At 40.1% G+C, this 21,956-nt stretch overlaps 1 protein-coding gene across 2 annotated transcripts in view; it reads left to right on the top strand.

Annotated features, from left to right (window-relative positions):
- Window positions 1-21,956, top strand: part of Naprt (nicotinate phosphoribosyltransferase) — a gene marked incomplete at its 3' end in the record, with an annotated part of 185,360 nt that overhangs the window by 120,071 nt on the left and 43,333 nt on the right. For both annotated transcript variants that reach the window (XM_070101068.1, XM_070101067.1), the window contains 3 exon segments: window positions 5,175-5,345; window positions 17,156-17,282; window positions 18,661-18,744. In XM_070101068.1, coding sequence (XP_069957169.1) covers window positions 5,175-5,345; window positions 17,156-17,282; window positions 18,661-18,744 — 382 coding nt within the window.

Here is a 21,956-nt window from a genome sequence, read left to right as displayed (position 1 = left end):
ATTCCCCCCCCCCCCCCCAAAAAAAAATTATTTTTTTCTGTGAAATGATAGAGAATCTTTTCCTGATTGTAATGACCCCAAAGAATGAAATTTGATGGAAAACTGACGGAATTACGCTCTCGCAAAGTTAGCAACCTTGGCGATATTTACGAATTGGCGATTTCACCCAATTTGAGCCCTATTTTTGGCTAATTCCATTGTTCCAGTCGACCAAACTCATAGCTATTTCTTTAGAACTCCATTTTTTTCTATTGATTGAGCACAAGAAACTGCCCATTTACCAATTTCAACTACCCAATAATGTCAGAAATTTGCAATTTGGCCAATTTTACGAAAATTAAAAAATATGACAATTTCAAAATAGGGTCCACAATGAACAATGCAGACATTCCTGACTCTAAAATAACATTTTCTTTGTTCATCAGTCACGTCTCCAGGCCCCTCTGATATTACTCTTGCTTTCTATTTTGAATTTTTATTCAAACAAAAAATAGAAGATTTACTGTTATGCAGACTACTGCAAAATTGTAATAATTGCATAAATAATGTCAACCCACTCATTACTGCATATTAGAATGACTACTTGGACATTTATTGGAAAATGACATTTGTTTACCTTTGAACATTGGCAAAAATCAAATAATTTCCCCTACTTTGAGCTCAAGGTTTTTTCACAGTAAAACCAATCAAAATTACCTCTATTTCTATAATATATTTCCATTCTATCAAATGAGACCAAGAAAACGAGAATACAACCATAAATACTATATGAAATTAGACCACAAAATCGGCATTTTAATTAAAAAAACGGTCGGATTTTTTTTTTTCTCATGCACTGAGTTCTGCAGGATTTTTTTCATATGGTGCACACCGACCACACAGACCCATTCTCTCACATGTGGTCCTACCAGCTTTCTCCTACTTGATTTGAAGCCTCTAGAATTTATGAGTACATTATTTATTTTTTTTTTTTTTTTATTATCACACCGGCCGATTCCCACCAAGGCAGGGTGGCCCGAAAAAGAAAAACTTTCACCATCATTCACTCCATCACTGTCTTGCCAGAAGGGTGCTTCACACTACAGTTTTTAAACTGCAACATTAACACCCCTCCTTCAGAGTGCAGGCACTGTACTTCCCATCTCCAGGACTCAAGTCCGGCCTGCCGGTTTCCCTGAATCCCTTCATAAATGTTACTTTGCTCACACTCCAACAGCACGTCAAGTATTAAAAACCATTTGTCTCCATTCACTCCTATCAAACACGCTCACGCATGCCTGCTGGAAGTCCAAGCCCCTCGCACACAAAACCTCCTTTACCCCCTCCCTCCAACCCTTCCTAGGCCGACCCCTACCCCGCCTTCCTTCCACTACAGACTGATACACTCTTGAAGTCATTCTGTTTCGCTCCATTCTCTCTACATGTCCGAACCACCTCAACAACCCTTCCTCAGCCCTCTGGACAACAGTTTTGGTAATCCCGCACCTCCTCCTAACTTCCAAACTACGAATTCTCTGCATTATATTCACACCACACATTGCCCTCAGACATGACATCTCCACTGCCTCCAGCCTTCTCCTCGCTGCAACATTCATCACCCACGCTTCACACCCATATAAGAGCGTTGGTAAAACTATACTCTCATACATTCCCCTCTTTGCCTCCAAGGACAAAGTTCTTTGTCTCCACAGACTCCTAAGTGCACCACTCACTCTTTTTCCCTCATCAATTCTATGATTCACCTCATCTTTCATAGACCCATCCGCTGACACGTCCACTCCCAAATATCTGAATACGTTCACCTCCTCCATACTCTCTCCCTCCAATCTGATATTCAATCTTTCATCACCTAATCTTTTTGTTATCCTCATAACCTTACTCTTTCCTGTATTCACCTTTAATTTTCTTCTTTTGCACACCCTACCAAATTCATCCACCAATCTCTGCAACTTCTCTTCAGAATTTCCCAAGAGCACAGTGTCATCAGCAAAGAGCAGCTGTGACAACTCCCACTTTGTGTGTGATTCTTTATCTTTTAACTCCACGCCTCTTGCCAAGACCCTCGCATTTACTTCTCTTACAACCCCATCTATAAATATATTAAACAACCACGGTGACATCACACATCCTTGTCTAAGGCCTACTTTTACTGGGAAAAAATTTCCCTCTTTCCTACATACTCTAACTTGAGCCTCACTATCCTCGTAAAAACTCTTCACTGCTTTCAGTAACCTACCTCCTACACCATACACTTGCAACATCTGCCACATTGCCCCCCTATCCACCCTGTCATACGCCTTTTCCAAATCCATAAATGCCACAAAGACCTCTTTAGCCTTATCTAAATACTGTTCACTTATATGTTTCACTGTAAACACCTGGTCCACACACCCCCTACCTTTCCTAAAGCCTCCTTGTTCATCTGCTATCCTATTCTCCGTCTTACTCTTAATTCTTTCAATTATAACTCTACCATACACTTTACCAGGTACACTCAACAGACTTATCCCCCTATAATTTTTGCACTCTCTTTTATCCCCTTTGCCTTTATACAAAGGAACTATGCATGCTCTCTGCCAACCCCCAGTATTCGATATTAATCCGTTCCTGAGAGCTCATCGAATACTGATAATATCGAAAACCGTATCAATTTTCCTCAAAAGAAATAATGGAAATCAAATTAATCCGTGCAAGACACTCAAAAGTATGAAAAAAGAAATTTTTACTACATGAAATATTAAGTTTAATGCAATAGAATAATTACAATAACAATAAAATAATTGACACTTACCTTTAATGAAGATCTGGTGATGATTGATGGGATGGGAGGAGGGGAGAGGTGTTAGTGTTTAGAAGGGAAATCCCCTTCCATTAGGACTTGAGGTAGCAAGTCCTTTTCCGGGGTTACTTCCCTTCTTTTAATGCCACTATGACCAGCTTGAGAGTCACTGGATTTCTGTCGCACAACATATCTGTCCATAGTGGCCTGTACCTCCCATTCCTTTATGACATTCCTAAAGTGTTTCACAACATTGTTAGTGTAATAATCACCAGCACGGCTTGCAATAGCTGTGTCAGGGTGATTGTCATCAAAAAAGGTTTGCACTTTAAGCCACATTGCACACATGAACTTAATCTTTGAAGTAGGCAACTTCTTCAATTTCTCTCTCCCCCCTCCGAAGCAGTTTCCTCAAGTGTTGAAGATGATCTATCAGCTCATCAGTGGTTAGTTCTTCACTGTCCTCCTCCACCAACTCTTCCACATCCTCCCCACTAACCTCCAACCCCAAGGACTTCCCCAACACCACAACGGATTCCTCAACTGGCATAGGATTCTCAGGGTTAGCCTCAAATCCTTCAAAATCCCTTTTGTCTACACATTCTGGCCACAGTTTCTTCCAAGCAGAGTTCAAGGTCCTCTTAGTCACTTCCTCCCAAGCCTTACCTATAATGTTTACACAATTGAGGATATTAAAGTGCTCTCTCCAAAACTCTCTTAGAGTCAATTGAGTTTCTGAGGTCACTACAAAGCACCTTTCAAACAGAGCTTTTGTGTACAGTTTTTTGAAGTTTGCAATAACCTACTGGTCTATGGGTTGCAGGAGAGGAGTGGTATTAGGAGGCAAAAACTTGACCTTAATGAAGCTCATGTCTCCACAAAGTCGCTCTGCCAAGTCTGTAGGATGACCAGGGGCATTGTTTAACACCAGGAGGCACTTAAGGTCTAATTTCTTTTCAATTAGGTAATTTTTCACAGTGGGGGCAAATGCTTGGTGTAACCAGTCATAGAAAAAGTCCCTAGTGACCCATGCCTTACTGTTTGCCCTCCACAGCACACACAAATTAGCCTTGAGGACATTTTTCCTGAACACTCTGGGGGTTTCAGAGTGATACACCAATAAAGGCTTCACTTTGCAATCACCACTAGCATTGGCACACATGAGAAGAGTAAGCCTGTCTTTCATAGGCTTATGTCCTGGGAGTGCCTTTTCCTCCTGAGTAAAGTAGGTCCTGCTTGGCATTTTCTTCCAAAACAGGCCTGTTTCGTCGCAATTAAACACTTGTTCAGGTTTCAGTCCTTCACTGTCTATGTAATCCTTGAATTCCTTCACATATTTTTCAGCTGCTTTTTGGTCCGAACTGGCAGCCTCACCATGCCTAATCACACTATGTATGCCACTACGATTCTTGAATCTTTCAAACCAACCTTTGCTGGCCTTAAATTCACTCACATCACCACTAGTTGCAGGCAATTTCTTTACCAAATCGTCATGCAACTGCCTAGCCTTTTCACAAATGATCGCTTGAGAGATGCTATCTCCTGCTATCTGTTTTTCATTTATCCACACCAGTAACAATCTCTCAACATTTTCTAACACTTGCGGCCGCTGTTTCGTAATCACAGTTGCACCTTTTGCAAGAACAGCTTCCTTGATTGCCGTTTTCCTGGTCACTATAGTAGAGATGGTTGATTGGGGTTTATTATACAACCTAACCAGCTCCGACACACGCACTCCACTTTCGTACTTTGCAATTATCTCTTCCTTCATTTCATAAGTCATTAATGACTTTTTTCTTGAAGGGTTAGCACTAGAAGCTTTCTTGGGGCCCATGGTGACTTATTTTGCAGAAACAAGCACCAAACACAGTGATAATATGGATAATATGGAATGTACCGAATGTATCCTTAGATGCGCGCACACTGGCTGGCTTGTAAACACTGGCACACACGGGGTAGTTCAGGCCACACGTGGACACGTCTCGTACGAATCGTATCGAATACCGGGTTTTCAATCGAATACCGAGGAAAATTTTTTGCGATATAATGCATCGAATACCGGATTTATCGAATACCGATGCCATCGAATACCTGGGGTCCACTGTATATATACACGTCAAAAACGGTGGCTCATAAGACGTATATATACGACTGAAACAGTCAAAGAGCTAATGGTTACTGCTTAGCTTGTGAGACTTGTAAAACAGTTTATTTTCAGCAATTTGAGAGGGATTTCCTATCATTTATGTATTAATAATTAGTACTTTTTTTAAACTCGCTGGTCATCTTCTGATGTAAGGTGACCTGAAAAAGAGGAAACTTTCACTGTTATTCATTCAGTGTCTCCACAATGTTTGACCTTTAAACCTTGTCTTAACCCTATAAACTGTTTCAGATATGTACCAGATAAACATGGCCTATGCCTACTGGAAGTCTGGCAAGCATGATGACACTGCTGTGTTTGATCTCTTCTTCCGCAAGAATCCCTTCCATGGCGAGTTTACAATATTTGCAGGACTTGAGGAATGTCTCAAGTTTCTAGAAAGCTTCAGGTACTCAGAATCAGGTTTGTATGTACAGTACAGTATCATAAAGCAGTAATGCAATTAAAATATGATGAACAACAGAACAAGTGGAGATTGAACCCATGGCAAGTGAGTCTTAAAACTGGCTGGAGTTGTATGACCCACTTGCCATAGGTTCAGTCCCCACCTGTTCAGTGATTTGCTTGCTGTCATGTTACAAAATATGATATACATATTGCAATATATTATTCCTTCAAGCATATATAGTTGAGAGATAAGTTGGGGTAGATTTCATAATGCAGTGTTTAATGTGCAGCAGAAGTTTGTGGATATAGGAGGGTGGGTGCAGGAGGGAAGAGGAGCAAGGAGTGGAATGATGAAGTAAAGAGAATGGTAAAGGAGAAAAAGTTAGCACTTGAAGGCTTTTTACAAAACAGAAGTGACATAACAAGAGTGGAGCATATTTAGAGTAAAAGAAAGGCTAAAAGTCTTGAGAGAGTGTAAAAGGAGAGCAAATGAAAGAGTGGATGAGGTTTTGCCATATTTTGTTGAAAACAAGAAAAAGTTCGTGAGTGAGATTAGTAAGTTAAGAAAGCCTAGGGAACAGATGGATTCAACAGCTATGAACATAGGCAGGGAGTTATTAGGGAGATGGAAGTATTAGGAATATTTTGAAATGCTGTCAAATGTTGAAGAGGAGGCAGTTATTTCATGCATTGGGCAGGGAGGTAAATCATCTTTTAGAAGTAAGGAAGAGCCAGATGTGAGAGTGGGAGAGATGTGAGGCTGAAGGTAGAATGTGAAGGGGTAAAGCAGCTGGGACTGATAGGTTAAAGAAAGAAATGTTAAAAGCAGGTGGGGATATAGTTTTTGAGTGGTTGGTGCATTTGTTCAATAAATTTATGATAAGGATGAAGGTACCTAAGGACCTGCAGAGAGCATGCATAATTCTTTTTTTTTTAACACATCAACCATTACCCACTAAGGCAGCATAGCCTGAAAAAGAAAAACTTTAATCATTCACTCAGTCTGTCTTGCCAGAGGTATGCTTACACTACATTTATAAAACTGCAACATTAACACCCCTCCCATCTCCAGGAATCAAGTCCGGCCTGCCAGTTTCTCTGAATCCCTTCATAAATGTTACCTTGCTTTACACTCCAACAGCATGTCAAGTCCTAAAAACCATTTGTCTCCATTTGCTCCTATCTAACATGCTCACACACACTTGATGGAAGTCCAAGCCCCTCACACACAAAACCTTCTTTAACCCCTCCCTCCAACCTTTCCTAGGCCGACCCTTACCCTGCCTTCTTTCCATTACAGATTTATACACTTTCAAAGTCTATCTGTTTTGTTCCATCCTCTCTACATGTCCAAACTACGTATCTCAATAACCCCTCCTCAGCCCTCTGGATAATAGTTTTTTGTAATCCCACACCACCTAATCTCCAAACTATGGATTCTCTGCATTATATTCACACCACACATTGCCCACAGACATGACATCTCCACTGCCTCCAGCCTTCTCCTTGTTACAACATTCACAACCCATGCCTCAGTAACACCCGTACAAGAGCGTTGGTATAACTATACTCTCATACATTCTCATACATATTAACCCTTGAACTGTCTAAATGTAGATATACGTTTGCTCGTGTAGTGCTCCAAATGTAGATCTATATTCGATTTTACATTCTTATGTGAAAAAAAGTAGATCTACATTCAGAGCACTTCACGAGCAAATGTATATCTACGTTTGGACAGTTTAAGGGTTAAGTTTAGACTGCCCGTAATGGCAAGGCATGATAGTGGCTCTCTTTGCACTACAAATTATTGTAAACCCTCACTGTAAACTACCTACGTAAATAAACTTCCTAAAATACGTCAACCTTATTGTAAACTTGCAAGGAAATAAAGGAATCTTGAATCTTGAATGGATAAAGTTCTTTGTCTCCAAGGACTCCTCAGTGCACCACTCACCTTTTTCCCCTCCACAGTTCTATGATTCACCTCATCTTTCATAGACCCATCTACTGACACGTCCACTCCCAAATATCTGAATACATTCTCTTCCTCCATACTCTCCTTCCAATCTGATATTCACTCTTCCCTTTGTTATGCAGGGTTCTGCATGACATTGTAATGTATATACAGTAGAGAAGGGTGCCATAATAGTATGAATGTCATAATTGTAAAGCATAATTTTATAATTCATAATGTGCATTTGGGGGTACTGTAAAGCATGTTAAACTGTAAATGTAACGAAATCCTGCCAGGGATTTATTTTCTCAGTGTTTTGGTTATCGGGTGAGCATGGCTTGGGTAATCATGTGTGGTCAGCATGGCATGGAGGCTGGCGTGGGAGACGCCGTGTGTTTAAGCTAAGTTTTGTAGTTGTGTACTCCTTTTGTTTAGCTAACTCAGGCCATAGGCTCTTCTATGGTGTACCTGTATGCTCACCTAGGCTCTGACATGGTCAGGATGCTGTGGGATGAGTGAGGAAATAAGGAATGGGGTCAGTATTGGAGTAGTGAAGGCCTGGCGTGGCTAGGCTAAGTGTTTGTTTTCCGGGACTCTCCAGCCACCCTCTTCTTGTGCTCCGCTGTTTGGGCATTTAGGATAGGAGATACTGTATATGAAGGGATTTTCTAGAGTGTGTATATAGTGTTATGACGAATAAATATATATACATGTATTTTCCTAACTAGGATTTTTGCCTAACCCTCTGTTAACCAACCCATTGAAGTACAAATACTGGTTTAGCACTTTCTGCTTTGACTGGGATAGGCCTAGGTGGCCTGATTCTGCCTGAGATGGGTGTAACTTTCACCTTTGCCCTTAGACAAGGCTCTAGCCCCCAGGTAATCCCATCTTTTCTTCATAACACCTTACCTAATTTTTTGGTTATCCTCATCACCTTACTCTTTCCTCTTTCGTCTTTTACATACCCTACCAAACTCATCAATCAACCTCTGCAACCTCTCTTCAGAATCTCCCAAAGTCAGTGTCATCAGCAAAGAGCAACTACGACAACTCCCACTTTCTGTTAGATTCTTTATCTTTTAACCCCATACCTCTTACTAACACCCGAGCATTCACTTCTCTCACAACTCCATCTGTAAATATATTGAACAACCATGGTGACATCACACATCCCTGTTTAAGGCCTACTTTTACTGGGAAATAATCTCCCTCTCACCACATACTCTATAAAGACTCTTCACTGCTTTCAATAACCTACCTCCTATTCCATATATTTGTATAAAGAAAAAGGGGATAAAGAGAATGTAAAAATTGTAGGAGAATAAGCCTACTGAGTATACCAGGTAAAGTATATTATGGTTATTATTGAAAGAATTAAGGATGAACTGGAGAGCAAGATCGCAGATAGACAAGGGAGGTTTTACGAAGGGTAGGGGATGTGTAGATCAAGTGCTTACATTGAAGCATATATGTGAACAATATTTAGATAAAGGTAAGGAAGTTTTTGTTGTATTTATGGATTTAGAAAAGGCATGTGATAGGATGGATAGGGGAACAATATGGCAGATATTGCAAGTGCATGAGATAGGTTGTAAGTTACTGAATGCTGTGAAGAGTTTTTATGAGGATGTGAGGCTCAGGTTAGGGTGTGTAGGAGAGAGAAAAATTAATTTCCAGTAAAAATAGACAAGAATGTGTGATGTCACCATGGTTGTTTAACATATTTATACATGGAGTGTGGGAGAAGCTAATGCTCAGGTGTTGGCAAGAGGTGTGGTATTAAAAGATAAAGAATCAAATACAAAGTTGTGACTGCTACTTTTTGACAATGACACTCTACCTTTAGGAGATTCTGAAGAGAAATTACAGAAGTTGGTAGATGAATTTGGAAGGGTATGTAAAAGAAGAAAATTAAAAAGTGAACACAGGAAGGAGCAAGTTAACAAAAAAGTTGAGGTAATGAAAGATTGGATATCAGATTGGAGGGAGGGAGTATGGAGGAAGTGAATGCATTTAGTTATTTGGGAGTGGACTTGTTAGCAGATGGGTATATGAAAGATGAAGTGAACCATAGAATTGACGAGGGAAAAAGGCATCTGTGGAGACAAAGAACCTTATCCATGGAAGCTAAGAAGGGGAATGCATCAGAGTACAGTGGTACCAACACTCCTATATGGGTGTGAACCAAGGATTTTAAACATTGCAGTGATGAGGTTGAAGGCGTTGGAAATGTGCCTGAGGGTAATGTGTGGTGTGAATATTACGCAGAGAAATTGTAGTTTGGATATCAGAAGAAGATGCAGTGTTGCTAAAAGTATTATCCAGAGGGCTGAGAAGGGGTTTTTGAGGTGCTTTGGACATTTAGAGAGGATGAAGCAAAATAGAAATTGGATGACTTGGAGGATGTATAAACCTGTAGTGGGGGGAAGGCAGGGTAGGGGCTGTCCTAGAAAAAAATGAAGGGAGGGAGGGGGTAATTGAGGTTTTGTATGTGAGGGGCTTGGATATCCTACAGGGACGTGTGAGCATGTTATATAGGAATGAGTGGAGGCAAGTGGTTTTTTATGACTTGATGTGCTGTTGGAGTGTGAACGAGATAACTTTTATGAAGGGATTCAGGGTAACCAGTTAGCTAGTAGTAGGTTGGTAGACAGCAACCACCCAGGGAAGTACTACCCTCCTGCCAGATGACTGAAACAGAAACCTGTAACTGCTTTACATGATGGTAGGATTGCTGGTGTCTTTTTCTGTCTCATAAACACACTAGATAACAGGGATATCTTGCTACTCCTACTTACAGTTTGGTCACACTTCACAGACATGCACATGCATATATATATACAGTGGACCCCCGGTTAACGATATTTTTTCACTCCATAAGTATGTTCAGGTGCCAGTACTGACCGAATTTATTCCCATAAGGAATATTGTGAAGTAGATTAGTCCATTTCAGACCCCCAGACATACACGTACAAACGCACTTACATAAATACACTAACATAATTGGTCGCATTCGGAGGTAATCGTTATGCGGGGGTCCACTGTACATACATCTAGGTTTTTTCTCCTTTTTCTAAATAGCTCTTGTTCTTCTTTGTTTCTTCTATTGTCCATGGGGAAGTGGAAAAGAATCTTTCCTCCGTAAGCCATGCGTGTCGTATTAGGCGACTAAAATGCCAGGAGCAATGGGCTAGTAACCCCTTCTCCTGTAAACATTTCCTAAAAAAGAGAAGAAGAAAAACTTTATAAAGCTGGGATGCTTGAATGTGCGTGGATGTAGTGCAGATGACAAGAAACAGATGATTGCTGATGTTATGAATGAAAAGAAGTTGGATGTCCTGGCCCTAAGCGAAACAAAGCTGAAAGGGGTAGGGGAGTTTCAGTGGGGAGAAATAAATGGGATTAAATCTGGAGTATCTAAGAGAGTTAGAGCTAAGGAAGGGTTAGCAATAATGTTGAAGGATCAGTTTGGAAGGAGAAAAGAGAATATGAATGTGTAAATTGAAGGATTATGTGGATTAAAGTAAAGGTTGGATGCCAAAAGTGGGTCATAATAAGCGTGTATGCACCTGGAGAAGAGAGGAATGTAGAGGAGAGAGAGAGATTTTGGGAGATGTTAAGTGAATGTATAGGAGCCTTTGAACCAAGTGAGAGAGTAATTGTGGTAGGGGACCTGAATGCTTAAGTAGGAGAAACTTTTAGAGAGGGTGTGGTAGGTAAGTTTGGGGTGCCAGGTGTAAATGAAAATGGGAGCCCTTTGATTGAACTTTGTATAGAAAGGGGTTTAGTTATAGGTAATACATATTTTAACCCTTTGAGGGTTTTCGTCGTACTAGTACGTCTTACGCGTAGGGGTTTTTGACGTACTAGTACTCATAAATTCTAGCGACCTCAAATCTAGTGGGAGAAAGCTGGTAGGCCTTCATATGAAAGAATGGGTCTATGTGGTCAGTGTGCACAGTCTAAAAAAAAATCCTGCAGCACACGGTGCATAATGAGAAAAAAAAACTTTTTCCATTTTTTTTAATAAATCAGCGACTTTGCAGTGTATTTTCGTATAGTATTTATTGTTGTATTCTAGTTTTCTTGGTCTCATTTTATAGAATGGAAGACATATTACTGAAATTGAGATGATTTTGACTGGTTTTACAATGAAAGGTGCCTTGAAATTGAGCTCAAAGTAGCAGAAATGTTCGATTTTTACCAAACTTCAAAAGTAAACAAATCGTGCCAAGCGTGCAATACACGTCAACTGGTGAGTCTAATATTCTTTCACAAGTGCACCAATAATATTTATACCATTTTTTACACTAATGCAGTAGTCTGCATAACAGTAAATCTTATATTTTTTGTGAGAATAAAAATTCAAAGTGGAAAGCAAAAGAATATAAGAGGGGCCTTGAGACGTGACTAATGACTAGAGGAAATGTCATTTTAGTGCCAGGAATGTCTTTCTTGTTTATTCTGGACCCTATTCCGAAATTGGCATCTTTTGAAATTTGTGTGAAATTGGCAAAATTGCTAAATTCTGACCACTGTACTGGATAGTTGAATTTATAAATGGGTGGTTTCTTGCACCCATTCGATAGAAAAAATGGAGTTCTAGCGAAATATTCATGTTTTTTGTCGACTAGTACAGTGAAATTGGCCGAAAATGGGGCTCAAAGTGGGCAAAATCGCCGATCCGTAAACATCGCCGAGACCGCTAACTTTGCGAGAGCATAATTCCATAAGTTTTCTATCAAATTTCAAACTTTTGGTGTCGTTATGATCGGGAAAAGATTCTCTATCTTTTCATAAGAGAAAATAATTTTTTTTTTTTTTTTAAATTTGGCCGACCCTGAGAACGAGTTTCGGAGAGGGCCTGTCGACCCTCAAAGGGTTAAAAAAAAGAGGATAAATATGTATACAAGATATGATGTAGGGCAAAATGACAGTAGTTTGTTGGATTATGTATTGGTAGATAAAAGACTGTTGAGTAGACTTCAGGATGTACATGTTTATAGATGGGCCACAGATATATCAGATCACTTTTTAGTTGTAGCTACACTGAGAGTAAAAGGTAGATGGGATACAAGGAGAATAGAAGCATAAGGTAAGAGAGAGGTGAAGGTTTATAAACTAAAAGAGGAGGCAGTTAGAGTAAGATATAAACAACTATTGGAGGATAGATGGGCTAATGAGAGCATAGGCAATGGGGTCAAAGAGGTATGGGGTAGGTTTAAAAATGTAGTGTTAGTGTGTTCAGCAGAAGTTTGTGGTTACAGGAAAGTGGGTGCGGGAGGGAAGAGGAGCGATTGGTGGAATGATGATGTAAAGATAGTAGTAAGGGAGAAAAAGTTAGCATATGAGAAGTTTTTACGAAGTAGAAGTGATGCAAGGAGGGAAGAGTATATGGTGAAAAAGAGAGTAGTGAAGCAATGTAAAAAGAGAGCAAATGAGAAATAAGAAAGTTTTGGAGTGAGATTAACAAGTTAAGGAAGCCTAGAGAACAAATGGATTTGTCAGTTAAAAATAGGAGAGGAGAGTTAATAAATGGAGAGTTAGAGGTATTGGGAAGATGGAGGGAATATTTTGAGGAATTGTTGAATGTTGATGAAGATAGGGAAGCTGTGATTTCGTGTATAGGGCAAGGAGGAATAACATCTTGTAGGAGTGAGGAAGAGCCAGTTGTGAGTGTGGGGGAAGTTCGTGAGGCAATAGGTAAAATGAAAAGGGGTAAGGCAGCTGGGATTGATGGGATAAAGATAGAAATGTTAAAAGCAGGTGTGAATATAGTTTTGGAGTGATTGGTGCTATTATTTAATAAATGTATGGAAAAGGGTAAGGTACCTAGGGATTGGCAGAGAGCATGCATAGTTCCTTTGTATAAAGGCAAAGGGGACAAAAGAGAGTGCAAAAATTATAGAGGGATAAGTCTGTTGAGTATACCTGGTAAAGTGTATGGTAGAGTTATTATTGAAAGAATTAAGAGTAAGACGGAGAATAGGATAGCAGATGAACAAGGAGGCTTTAGGAAAGGTAGGGGGTGTGTGGACCAGGTGTTTACAGTGAAACATATATGTGAACAGTATTTAGATAAAGTTAAAGAGGTTTTTGTGGCATTTATGGATTTGGAAAAGGCGTATGACAGGGTGGGTAGGGGGGTAATGGTGGCAGATGTTGCAGATGTATGGTATAGGAGGTAGGTTACTGAAAGCAGTGAAGAGTTTTTACGAGGATAGTGAGGCTCAAGTTAGAGTATGTAGGAAAGAGGGAGATTATTTCCCAGTAAAAGTAGGCCTTAGACAAGGATGTGTGATGTCACCGTGGTTATTCAATATATTTATAGATGGGGTTGTAAGAGAAGTAAATGCGAGGGTCTTGGCAAGAGGTGTAGAGTTAAAAGATAAAGAATCACACGTAAAGTGGGAGTTGTCACAGTTGCTCTTTGCTGATGACACTGTGCTCTTGGGTGATTCTGAAGAGAAGTTGCAGAGGTTGGTGGATGAATTTGGTAGGGTATGTAAAAGAAGAAAATTAAAAGTGAATACAGGAAAGAGTAAAGTTATTAGGATAAAAAGATTAGGTGATGAAAGATTGGATATCAGATTGGAGGGAGAGAGTATGGAGGAGGTGAATGTATTCAGATATTTGGGAGTGGACGTGTCAGCGGATGGGTCTATGAAAGATGAGGTGAATCATGGAATTGATGAGGGGAAAAGGGTGAGTGGTGCACTTAGGAGTCTGTGGAGACAAAACTTTGTCCTTGGAAGCAAAGAGGGGAATGTATGAGAGTATAGTTTTACCAACGCTCCTGTATGGGTGTGAAGCATGGGTGATGAATGTTGCAGCGAGGAGAAGGCTGGAGGCAGTGGAGATGTCATGTCTGAGGGCAATGTGTGGTGTGAATATAATGCAGAGAATTCGTAGTTTGGAAGTTAGGAGGAGGTGCGAGATTACCAAAACTGTTGTCCAGAGGGCTGAGGAAGGGTTGTTGAGGTTGTTCGTACATGTAGAGAGAATGAAGTGAAACAGAATGACTTCAAGAGTGTATCAGTCTGTAGTGGAAGGAAGGCGGGGTAGGGGTCGGCCTAGGAAAGGTTGGAGGGAGGGGGTAAAGGAGGTTTTGTGTGCGAGGGGCTTGGACTTCCAGCGGGCATGCGTGAGCGTGTTTAATAGGAGTGAATGGAGACAAATGGTTTTTAATACTTGACGTGCTGTTGCAGTGTGAGCAAAGTAACATATATGAAAGGATTCAGGGAAACCGGCAGGCCGGACTTGAGTCCTGGAGATGGGAAGTACAGTGCCTGCACTCTGAAGGAGGGGTGTTAATGATGGAGGGAATGATGGTGAAAGTTTTTCTTTTTCGGGCCACCCTGCCTTGGTGGGAATCGGCCAGTGTGTTAATAAATAATAATAACAGTTAGCTAGATTTGAATTCTGGAGGTGGGAAATACATTGCCTGCACTCTGAAGGAAGGGTGGGAGATATTGCAGTTTGTGTGTGTGGGGGGGGGGACATCTGAGCTGTAATGTTGGCATGTTCGTTGTCATTGTCGTCATCATCATTGTGGTGAACTTTATCAGATCATCCTTCCCTGATGGAACTGGAAAAAAAATAAGAAATTACCATATTTTCCAGCATAAAGAGTGTTTGTTTTTTTCCCTCACAAAAAGTCTTAGAAAAATCATCACCCTCTACCTTGTGTGCTTGAGGTCAGAGTCAGGGGTAGGATTTGGATTATACTTTAGCAATTGTTTACTAACATTACAACTGCTTGGAAACATGGTCTTATATATCTCATATGATCATGTGCATTATATGCTGGAAAGCATGATATGAGTTCACTCCTTACCTACTTTACTACTGGCAGGCAGCAAAGGGTTTTTGCTATAGTGCCTCCAAGGTGGTCGATGCCTTCACTGAGGGCTTCTTTATCTCTGCTACCTGGAATTACAATCATAGCTCCTGGGCTTGGAGCAGTGAAAACCATTTCTCCTGCTTGATGCTGGGGACTCTAGGTAGCCTTATAGCTTGTTGTTTTGACTGGGTAAAACAATTGCAGATCTGTCAGCATCTCCCTCCTTCACTGTTGAAGGATGGAGAGCAATATATGATACTATGTCACCTCCCATTTGCTTTTACTGGAGCTTTATTTAATCTGGCTGCATGATATAATCCCTTGCAGTCTGCAGTTCTGGCCATCTCCAGATAAGGATTGAGCACCAGTGAAGCTGTGAGCTGATGGCTAATTTTCTTGTTCTGTGTATATAAATAAAGTAATGGAGAGGCTGTTGAATGTATTAACAACTTGGCTTGCACAAGTTGAAGTAGATGACAAACATCTTGGTGTGTTAACATCCAGAAGGGTTTAGCCAAATGCCTTCATATATTGGCAGTTTTTTTTTCAACTTGGAAGTCTGTATGACGCTACATGGGGGTTTGGTGTTCCACTGTTTACATGTCTTAGGATTGAAACAGACAGTTTCAGCTGCTCCAGCAGTTGGTGGGAGAGAAGGTGATCAAAGTTTGGGTTGACTATCAACTTTTAGGATGAGGGGTCCCATATTGCAGTATTTTGTCACTTGTCCTTTTTAATCTTAGAATCCATCATAAATTTTCTTATCTCACTTGCAGTAGCTTCCAGACATCACTACATCCTTTATACTACACTGTAACTAATTCCACCAGACTAATATTGTTTCACTACACCACATCACCTTCCCTCAGCTCCTTAAACGGCTTCATTTTTGTGAACTTCATCTCTCTCATCTAAAATTGGTCACTCCTCTTAGCAAAACTTTTGTCTAACGCTTTCTGTGTTTTATGAAAGAAAATTTTATTACTTCTTTCAACAAACCGGCCATATCCCACCAAGGCAGGGTGGCCCAAAAACAAAAACAAAAGTTTCTTTTTTTTAAATTTAGTAATTTGTACAGGAGCAGGGGTTACTAGCCCCTTGCTCCCAGCATTTTAGTCGCCTCTTATGACATGCATGGCTTAAGGAGGAAGAATTCTGTTCCACTTCCCCATGGAGATAAGAGAAAACAAACAAGAACAAAAACTGGTAAGAAAATAGAAGAAAACCCAGAGGGGCATGTAGATATGTATATATGCTTGTACATGTATGTGTAGTGTGACCCAAATGTAAGTAGAAGTAGCAAGACGTACCTGAAATCTTGCATGTTTATAAGACAGAAAAAAAGACAGCAGCAATCCTACCATCATGTGAAACAATTGCAGGCTTCAATTTTACACTCACTTGGCAGGAGGGTAGTACCTCCCTGAGTGGCTGTTGTCTACCAACCTACTACCTAGGAAAATTTTATTTATTTTTATTAAATATAACAGAGTTCCTCGGGCTATTTGCCTGTGAGTGCCAAGGTATTAGTGGAGATCATGTAAAGTAACTGCTGGTTTCATAAAAAAAAATCCTCTATTAAAACAAAATCACAGAAACCTCGACAAGCTCTTTTTCTTTTTTTTTTTTACATCATCCGTCTCCCACCAAGCAGTGGGGATGTTGCAATTGGAGAATAATCTTGATTGTGATGTCAGCGCACTTCTGATAAAATGAAAATTGAATGAATGATGATGAATGTGTTTTCTTTGGATCACTGCTATGGTGGGGGATGGCCATTAAAACCATACCCCCGGCCGGGATTGAACCGCGGGTTCAATCCCGGCCGGGGGTATGGTTTGTTTGCAATCGTGTCATTACGATTTCTTGAGTCATGGCCATTAATTAAAAAAAATAAATATTGGTTGTTAATTTTATACAAATTTATTTCTTTTCAGTAGTATATATAGGTAGTGTAGCTGACATGTATAATTCCAAATTGTACTAGTAAAGTTTCAACAAACTTTGGTTCATTTATTTCAGATATTCAGTACCTGAAGGAGACAATGCCTGAGAGTGTGGAGCCAGAGTTCTTTGATTACCTGTCTAGCATCACCACCAAGGATGTGAAGGTGTATGCCATTGATGAAGGCAAAGTAGTGTTTCCAAGGTACCGTATTTCATAACATGTTCTTCTTAACCCTTTGAGGGTCGACAGGCCCTCTCCGAAACTCGTTCTCAGGGTCGGCCAAATTTAAAAAAAAAAAAAATTATTTTCTCTTATGAAAAGATAGAGAATCTTTTCCCGATCATAACGACATCAAAAGTTTGAAATTTGATAGAAAACTTACGGAATTATGCTCTCGCAAAGTTAGCGGTCTCGGCGATGTTTACGCATCGGCGATTTTGCCCACTTTGAGCCCCATTTTCGGCCAATTTCACTGTACTAGTCGACAAAAAACATGAATATTTCGCTAGAACTCCATTTTTTCTATCGAATGGGTGCAAGAAACCACCCATTTATAAATTCAACTATCCAGTACAGTGGTCAGAATTTAGCAATTTTGCCAATTTCACACAAATTTCAAAAGATGCCAATTTTCGAATAGGGTCCAGAATAAACAAGAAAGACATTCCTGGCACTAAAATGACATTTCCTCTAGTCATTAGTCACGTCTCAAGGCCCCTCTTATATTCTTTTGCTTTCCACTTTGAATTTTTATTCTCACAAAAAATATAAGATTTACTGTTATGCAGACTACTGCATTAGTGTAAAAAATGGTATAAATATTATTGGTGCACTTGTGAAAGAATATTAGACTCACCAGTTGACGTGTATTGCACGCTTGGCACGATTTGTTTACTTTTGAAGTTTGGTAAAAATCGAACATTTCTGCTACTTTGAGCTCAATTTCAAGGCACCTTTCATTGTAAAACCAGTCAAAATCATCTCATTTCAGTAATATGTCTTCCATTCTATAAAATGAGACCAAGAAAACTAGAATACAACAATAAATACCATACGAAAATACACTGCAAAGTCGCTGATTTATTAAAAAAAAATGGTCAAAGTTTTTTTTTTCTCATTATGCACTGTGTGCCGCAGGATTTTTTTTAGACTGTGCACACTGACCACATAGACCCATTCTTTCATATGAAGGCCTACCAGCTTTCTCCCACTAGATTTGAGGCCGCTAGAATTTATGAGTACTAGTACGTCAAAAACCCCTACGCGTAAGACGTACTAGTACGACGAAAACCCTCAAAGGGTTAATAATGTGTATTTTTTCAATTTTTCCCCCAAAATATTTAAAAAATGACTTAATCGACACACTGTTGTCAAAACCTAATGCAAGTACAGCACTTGACTAAATTGTATTTTTTGTTTAATAATTTCTCTTTCATTTATTTTAAAGAATGATCGTGCCAGATTATTTTAAGTTTTTGCCCATTTTCAGAATTAACATTTAAGGTTTTCTCATATTTTTTTTAGATTAGATTTTTGCATTTTTCACACAGAAATTAAGACAAGACTATTATTTGACCAGAGTTCCATTGCTAGTGTTGGATGGACCTCTGATTGTCATTCAGCTTCTGGAGACTACAATGCTCACCCTTGTGAACTATGCAAGGTAAGCTGGCCTACTTTCACTATCCTGTGACACTTTTTTTTTTTTAAATAAAGAGGCACCATGCCATGACCTTAACAATATACAAATAACTCACGCATAGGAGAAAAAACTTATAATGGTATTTGGTCTGAATTGGAGCATTAACCCTTAACCCCTTGACTCTCTCAACCCCAAATCCTGAGGTGTCTCCTGGTGTTGCAAAATCCCCCCCCCCCCCAAAAAAAAAAAAAAAAAATTCTTACAAAGAATCTTTTCCCATTTGTAATGACACCAAAAGATGCTCATGGAGCATCCACAGTTGAAGTGTGGTCATTTATTTTTTTTTTATTAACATATCAGCCGATTCCCACCAAGGCAGGGTGGCCCAAAAAAGAAAAACTTTCATCGTTATTCACTCCATCACTGTCTTGCCAGAGGGGTGCTTTACACTACAGTTATAAAACTGCAACTTTAACACCCCTCCTTCAGAGTACTTCCCATCTCCAGGACTCAAGTCTGGCCTGCCAGTTTCCCTGAATCCCTTCATAAATGTTTACTTTGCTCACACTCCAACAGCACGTCAAGTATTAAAAACCATTTGTCTTCATTCACTCCTATCAAATATGCTCACTCTTGCTTGCTGGAAGTCCAAGCCCCTCGCACACAAAACCTCCTTTACCCCCTCCCTCCAACCTTTCCTCGGCCAACCCCTACCCTGCCTTCCCTCCACTACAGATTTATACACTCTCAAAGTTATTCTGTTTCATTTCATTCTCTCTACATGTCCGAACCACCTCAGCAACCCCTCCGCAGCCCTCTGGATAATAGTTTTGGTAATCCCGCACCTCCTAATTTCCAGACTACAAATTCTCTGCATTATATTCACACCACACATTGCCCTCAGACATGACATCTGTACTGCCTCCAGCCTTCTCCTCTTTGCAGCATTTACCACCCATGCTTCACACCCATATAGGAGTGTTGGTATAACTATACTCTCGTACATTTTCCTCTTTGCTTCCACAGACAAAGTTCTTTGTCTTCAAGGACTCCTTAGTGCACCACTTGCCCCTTTTTTCCTCGTCAGTTCTACAATTCACCTCGTCCTTCATAGACCTATCTGCTGACACGTCCACTCCTAAATATCTGAATACATTCACCTCCTCCATACTCTCTCCCTCCAATCTGATATCCAGTACACAAATAACCTGCACATAAAAGAGAGAAGCTTCCGACGACGTTTCGGTCCGACTTGGACAGTGTGACTTTGTCAATGGTCCAAGTCGGACCGAAATGTCGTCGTAAGCTTCTCTCTTTTATGTGCGGGTTATTTGTGTATCGTTCCAGTCACGGTATTGTGCCTTTTTTGTTATTTACTGATATCCAGACTTTTGTCACCTAATCTTTTTTTATCCTCATCACCTTACTCTTTTGTATATTCACTTTTAATTTTCTTCTTTTACATACCCTACCAAATTCATCCAACAACCTCTGCAACTTCTCTTCAGAATCTCCCAATAGCACAGTGTCATCAGCAAAGAGCAACTGTGACAACTCCCACTTTGTGTTAGATTCTTTATCTTTTAATCCCACACCTCTTGCTAAGACCCTTGCCAAGACTTCTCTTACAACCCCATCTATGTGTGATGAATGGTTTGAAAAACCGACAAGTTGAAGATTGAGACACTTATGCAGCATATGGGAACCTTTATTCAGGAAACGTTTCGCCACACAGTGGCTTCATCAGTCCAATACAAAGAGGAAGGCGTAAGGAGAGGAGGAGTATGAGGTATTCAGTCCCTCAGCCTGGAGTCGATGTGTTCCTGAATAAAGGCTCCCATATGCTGCATAAGTATCTCAATCTTCAACTTGTCGTTTTTTCAAACCATTCATCACAACTGTCAGACACTGCAGCATCATGGGATCTTGTTACAAAGAATTCTTCAACACTTGTTCAACCTTTGGACGAAGACCTACTTCGACTAGTGGATGGTACCACTATGACCCCGCCTCCGCCTGCTTCACCTCACCTCGCTACAGTATATAAGCCACGTCTACAGCCCTATGCTGTACATTCTACAAGATTGATGGACTGAACACATCAACTCCAGGCTGAGGGACTGATTACCTCATACTCCTCCTCTCCTTACGCCTTCCTCTTTGTATTGGACTGATGAAGCCACTGTGTGGCGAAACGTTTCCTGAATAAAGGTTCCCATATGCTGCATAAGTGTCTCAATCTTCAATCCCATCTATAAATATATTGAACAACCATGGTGACATCACACATCCTTGTCCAAGGCCTACTTTTATTGGAAAATAATCTCCCTCTCTCCTACATACTCTAATCTGAGCCTCACTATCCTCATAAAAAAACTTCACTGCTTTCAGTAACCTACCTCCTATACCATACATCTGCAACATCTGCCACATTGCCCCCCTATCCACCCTGTCATATGTCTTTTCCAAATCCATAAATGCCACAAAAACCTCTGTACCCTTATCTTAATATTGTTCACCTATGTTTCACTGTAAACACCTGGTCCACACACCCCCTACCTTTCCTAAAGCCTCCTTGTTCATCTGCTATCCTACTCTCCGTCTTACTCTTAATTCTTTCAATAATGACTCTACCATACACTTTACCAGGTATACTCAACACTTACTCCCTTGTAATTTTTGCACTCTCTTTTGTCCCCTCTGCCTTTGTACAAAGGAACTATGCATGCTCTCTGCCAATCCCTAGGTACCTTACCCTCTTCCATACATTTATTAAATAATAGCACCAACCACTCCAAAACTATATCCCCACCTGCTTTTAACATTTCTATATTTATCCCATCAATCCCAGTTGCCTTACCCTGTTTCATTCTACCCACTGCCTCACGAACTTCCCCCACACTCACAACTGGCGCTTCCTTGCTCCTACAAGATGTTATTCTTCCTTGCCCTATGCACTAAATCACAGCTTCCCTATCTTCATCAACATTTAACAGTTCCTCAAAATATTCCCTACATCTTCCCAATACCTCTAACTCTCCATTTAATAACTCTCCTCTCCTTATTTTAACTGTCAAATCCATTTGTTCCTTAGGCTTCCTCAGCTTATTAATCTCACTCCAAAACTTTTTCTTATTTTCAATAAAATTTGTTGATAACATCTCACCCACTCTCATTTGCTCTCTTTTTACATTGTTTCACCACTCTCTTAACCTCTCTTTCTCTCCATATAC

This window comes from Cherax quadricarinatus, chromosome 75 (assembly GCF_038502225.1).
Source record: "Cherax quadricarinatus isolate ZL_2023a chromosome 75, ASM3850222v1, whole genome shotgun sequence".
NCBI lineage: Eukaryota > Metazoa > Arthropoda > Malacostraca > Decapoda > Parastacidae > Cherax > Cherax quadricarinatus.
This window is presented reverse-complemented; position numbering and strand designations above follow the sequence as displayed.